We start from the raw sequence: 5,757 nt of genomic DNA on the forward strand, positions 1-5,757 counted from the left end.
TATAATAGTATCACATTTATATATATACAAATTTTTAAAAAAAAATAATAAAATATTTATAGCTTGATAAATAGTGTTTCACTACGTATAGAAAAATACTATTCATTTAAGTAAAAAAAATATAACTTTACATCACCTATTGGAATATTACTTAATAATTTTTTCTCTATATTATAAAAATTAATACATTTTGGCTCATGCAAGAATGCTCTTAGTAATTCCGAATTCAGAAATACAGTTATTCTTTTAGAAAAATAAAAGAAAGAAAGATTGAGTGAAACGAGTCTGAGTTTGACAACGGTGAGCTTATGGATCTAGATCCGAAAATTATATTATTTTAAAAATTACATATAAAATACCAAATCATATACTATACTGTAAGTAAGCTATTGTCTTAATTTAGTAACGGTTGTAAAAAGTGAAAACAATATATATATTTTTTTGTCAAATATTTATAATATATATATATTTTTTTTTTGTTTGCTTTAGCTATTTAATTTTCCAAGGGAGACATCAGGGACAATATTTTATCAACAAAATAAAAAAGCCCCGTCCTTGTAAATAAAAGAAAGAAAGATTGAATGAAATGGAGAAGAGGCGTCTGAGTTGGAACAACAAGTGGGTGACGACAGCGGCGAGCATATGGATCCAGTGTCTCGTGGGTGCAGCGTACACCTTCGGAATCTACTCCTCCGCTCTCAAGTCCAGCCAGGGCTACAACCAATCCACTCTCGACACCGTCTCTGTTTTCAAGGACATCGGTGCTAACGCCGGTATCTTATCCGGTCTCCTGTACGACGCCGTTACGACGCAACGATGGCGTTCGTCGTTCCTCGGCAGGTGGGTGAGTGGGCCTTGGGTTGTCCTGGCGACTGGAGCAGCCCAATTCTTCGTGGGTTACTTCTTCATGTGGGCCGCCGTCGCCGGCCTCATTTCCCGGCCTCCGGTTATCGTCATGTGTTTGTTTATGTTCTTCGGGGCCCACGGCCAAACTTTCTTCAACACCACTAATGTCGTCACTGGGGCCCACAATTTTTCTGGTTATAGTGGTACCATCGTCGGTATAATGAAGGTATGTATATATACCTAATATAGATGTTTTGTAATTAAATTATATTTATTACAATTAAATGTTTTTTCGGTTAACAATTTATTTTCTTTTGTTTGTTAAATGAAATTCAGGTGTTTAGTGATTTATTTATTTATTTTTAATTAAAAAAAGTAGCGATTGTAGAGGCTTTCTTGGTGGGGCCTACTTGGAATGTCTTAGTTTTGTATAAACCTTATAAGTGGAAGAAAAGAAGTCGTGGATTGATTCAGGTTCACTAGTATTTAGTTATACAATTAGCCCAGACAAGTGTACCATTTTGAATTGATTGATTTTTTGCTTGTTCAAATGGAAATTTGAATTTTTTTCTGGGACTTGAAATTGACACTACTCACACCAGCCACTCACTTTACCGGTTGCCCTGGCCTCAAGTCTCAAGTACCTGTGTTAGTATTTTAAGCCTTAATAACAACTAAACTAATATGTCTTTTTTCACTCTAGACATCAACATTTTGGCTCGTAAAATGTTCAAAAGGTTGTTTAGGGAATATGGAGCTGCCTGTCATCTCATTCTAAAGGATATTCTCAGCATTACCCATTTGATTTTCCCTAGAAGTCTCAAATGTTGATTACCCTTGTATTTTATTTAGAATATTGCTAGATGCACCAATGGTGTCCAACATATCTTGATATAATATAATTTAATATCTAATCTCTTATATTTTAATTACAAATAAAATATACATAGAACTTTATACTTAATTGCTTTAATTAATTAATATGAAAGTAGTGTTGGGTACTTTTGTTGCATGATTAGCATACATTTTTATAGTGAATAGTATTGTAACATGATAATGAAATCCATACGAAAATTCTACATTTTATTTCTTGGTGTCAGGGCTTTCTTGGCCTTAGTGGGGCAATACAGGTTCAATTTTATAACATATTGTGCAAAGACAATCCAAGCAATTTTCTTCTTATGCTTGCCCTTTTGCCCACGTTGGTCTCCATCGTACTATTGGCATTTGTAAGAATACATGAAGCAAATAAAGGAGATGAGAAAAAGTATCTGGATGCTTTCTCTGTGGTTGCTCTGGTCATTGTTGTCTATCTCATGATAATAATAATCTTGGAAAATGTCTATACTCTATCAATTTGGTCACGTATATCTGTCTTTGTACTTCTTCTGCTTCTACTAAGCTCTCCTCTTGGAATAGCAATCAAAGCACAGCGTGAGGAGTCAAAACTAGCTGTGGAAACATCTTCAACCAAGACTAATCCACTACTCGAAAAGTTTTACGCTTCAACATCATCAACAAGCTCAGCTCATGAAGAAAGTTCTTTAAATTATCATGAAGAACTACTTACTTCTGATCAGGGTCAAGTAAAGGTTGCTACAGATTTCACTTTGCAACCTTATGAAGAAGAAGAGATGAACCTTTTGAAAGCAATGGGTACTATTAACTTTTGGTTGTTGTTTTTAGCTATGTTTAGTGGAATGGGTGCTGGTGTGGCCACCATAAACAACATGAATCAATTGGGAACTTCTTTTGGCTATACAACACTAGAGATAACATCTTTTGTCTCTCTATGGAGTATATGGAATTTTCTTGGCCGGCTTGGAGCAGGGTACTTGTCAGATTTTTTGCTCCATACAAGAGGATGGGCAAGGCCATTGCTCATTGCCATCACTCAAGCAATTATGGCTGCTGGACAAATTGTCATTGCCTCCGGTGTTCGGGAAAATCTGTATGTTGGCTCCATCTTGGTGGGGATATGTTATGGTGCACAGTGGTCACTAATGCCAACAATCTGTAAAGAAATATTTGGTATAAGGCACATGGGTACTATTTTTAACACCATTGCCATAGCCAGCCCTGTAGGATCTTACATATATTCTGTAAGAATAATTGGGTATATATATGACAAAGAAGCTTCAGAAAACATTTGTACCGGCACTCATTGCTTCATGACATCTTTTTTCATCATGGCAGCTGTTAATTGTGTTGGGTGTTTGGTTGGTTTAACATTGTTCCTTAGAACGAGAAGGTTCTATAAGTTGGTTGCTCTCAAAAGATTGCAGAGTTCATCAAGACAATTGCTGCAGTGATCAATACGTATATATACTTTGTTGTTTAACAAGCAAAAAGTGTTGGCACTTGGCAGAGGGAGTCACATATAGTAGTGCTACAAATGGCTAGTTGTTGATTTATTATGTTCACAATTTTGTGATTGTTGGTGAGAGAACTCTTTATGGATGAAAAGTGAAGGTTTCTCATGTGTGGATGTTTATTGTGAACTTGGCTTTCTTGGAGTTGAATATGGTCATGTCAAGCTCTCTTATGTCTTAGCATAAAAAGGTTCAGTCGTCATTAGCATTTTCTGATTTTAGATATCAGATCAGGACTCTGCTAAGATTGTTAATTGTGTGAGTTAATATGGACTCATCACCAGGTACTATATATTTCTTATTTGGTTTTGGATTTGTTATAAGCCTTTCTATAAGTATAGGTCTGTTAAAGTTTTATGATTTGTTTTTCAAGACTATAATCTGAATGAATGAGCATTAGTTATTCTTTTGCTCCCTTATTTTGTTCTCTCTCTACATTCTTTTCCCCTATCTTCTCAATATTCATATTCTAAGTAACTATTTATACAAACAATTTGTTTTTTTTTTACATATTCATACAAAAACAAAATAAAATAACTTTATATTTCATCTATTATTTTATCAATGAATTTTATAAAAAAATTTAGAAATACGAGAAGCTTCATGAAATATTTAAGTTTATGATTACAGATTTACAATATAACATAGCGTAATCATTTTAAAATATTTATGAATTAGAAGATTATAATCGTATAATTTAATTATTTCAACTAAGAATTAATGTAAAATAAATATTTTTTTATACATATAAAAAAAGCAATGTCTTTATAATTTTTTTATTTGGGTTGTTGCAAAATATAATTTTGCTAGAAAAAACATTTTAAGACTAAAGAATTTGGTACGAAACCTGCGAAAACCGGTCATTTATATATTTCAGTACCAAGAAATGTGGACAGATGTTAACTCGTAGGTTTCATCACTTATTACGTATGAAATGATTAAAAGAACAAGTGTCCCAACGAAAATGAAAAAAAGAAACAAAAGCATCGACGTCAAATTTGTTAAAATAAAAGAATAGCACCCGCTTATTTTTCAACTGTATTAGCTCTAATAGAGTATTCTAGATTAGACATACCCCACATTTTGGGGATTTCACCTTTTGAGGAACCAATCAGACTGCTAGGAAATATTTTTTGTTATAGCAGTTATATCTTTTTGTACTATATATACTCCTCTCTAGGGCTGTTCATTGGACCATATCCAATGTTTTTGGACTCATTCAGATCCAATCCAATTATACATTGGATGTTGGATTTCTCCAACCGATCCAATCCAATACTGTATGCTCAACCGAACCGAACCGATCCGATCCAATAAGTCATTGGATTGGATCGGTTCCATCCAATGGATATGAATCCCTATATTGGATCGGATTCATCCAATATTTATTAGATCGGATTGGATCCATCCAATATTAATTGGATTGATTGGATCCATCCAATTCGATCCTTAGAAGAGTTAAACCTGATTTTTCACAAAAACGACTAATATATTAGTTCAAAACATTACAAACCCAACATAAATCCAATGATATTTTAACTTTAAAAAATATATATAATATATTTTTTATCTGAATATTAATTGGATGGTATTAGATCATTATTGGATTTGATCGGTCGGTTGGATCCATTAGATTTACATGTCATCCAAGAACCGACCGATCCAATATTGGATTTTTAAAAATGTCATCCGATCCAATCCAATCATGATTGGATATCAGCTTATGCTAAGAGTGTTAGACCCATTTCCAGGGCATAGCAGCTTATGCTAAGAGTGTTAGACCCATTTCCACAATCTGTCTATGTTTCCTTTCGGCTCTCCCATTTTGAGCTAAAGTGTGTGGGCAAGAGTGTTGGAAAATGATCCCATTTTCAGCAACTAGATTGGCAAATTATTGGTATTCACCTCCCCAATTAGATGAGTAATTTGATTTTTTGTTCAAACTTATTTTCTACCAAGGCTTTGAATTGGACAACAGCACCTAGTGCTTCAGATTTTTCTCGTAATGGATAAATCTTGTGTATCAGCTGAAATAATATATAAAATGGATGTAGAATCGATACTTTGTGTTTTACATTACTGGTGCAGGACCCCAAAGGTCTGTGTGAATGAGATCTAAGACATGTTGAGACTTATTTATTGAGGATTGAAAAGGAAGTGCATGGGATTTACCAAGTTGACAGGCATCACAAAAATGAACTTTCTCATTTCTTGAAATTTTTACATTTGAGGAACTTAACACTTGACTCAAGACTCGGGTAGATGGATGGCCTAATCTCCTATGCCAAACATCATTCCTGGAAACAAAAGACACATTGGTCATAGACCAATTTACATCAGATTCAGACATACAAGACAAATTAGCAAAACAACTAGAAGACCGACTCATATTGCTGAACTTAAAGAATGTGGAGGCTGCCTTGGTGTGGACTGTGTCGAATTGGTATCATCCCTTTAAGAAACACCTTCCTTGTTACATTGTCCTTTACAAAACAACAATCATCATGAAACTCAATAAGTACATTATTATCAGCTGTAT

At 34.0% G+C, this 5,757-nt stretch overlaps 1 protein-coding gene across 1 annotated transcript; it reads left to right on the forward strand.

Moving 5' to 3' along the window:
• Nucleotides 1–512: 512 nt before the first annotated feature.
• Nucleotides 513–3,653, forward strand: LOC133821776 (uncharacterized). The gene is made up of 2 exons (XM_062253919.1): nucleotides 513–1,072; nucleotides 1,947–3,653. Exons 1-2 carry the CDS (start codon nucleotides 587–589, stop codon nucleotides 3,156–3,158), a joined length of 1,698 nt encoding a protein of 565 aa, XP_062109903.1. The 5' UTR covers nucleotides 513–586; the 3' UTR covers nucleotides 3,159–3,653.
• The last annotated feature ends 2,104 nt before the right edge of the window (nucleotides 3,654–5,757 follow it).

Source organism: Humulus lupulus, chromosome 3, assembly GCF_963169125.1.
Source record: "Humulus lupulus chromosome 3, drHumLupu1.1, whole genome shotgun sequence".
Taxonomy (NCBI): domain Eukaryota; kingdom Viridiplantae; phylum Streptophyta; class Magnoliopsida; order Rosales; family Cannabaceae; genus Humulus; species Humulus lupulus.

Coding starts and splice junctions, on each gene's coding strand:
- LOC133821776 (XM_062253919.1), top strand. CDS start 587: ATGGAGAAGAGGCGTCTGAGTTGGAACAACAAGTGGGTGACGACAGCG. Junction 1,073..1,946: donor CCATCGTCGGTATAATGAAG/GTATGTATATAT, acceptor TCTTGGTGTCAG/GGCTTTCTTGGCCTTAGTGG.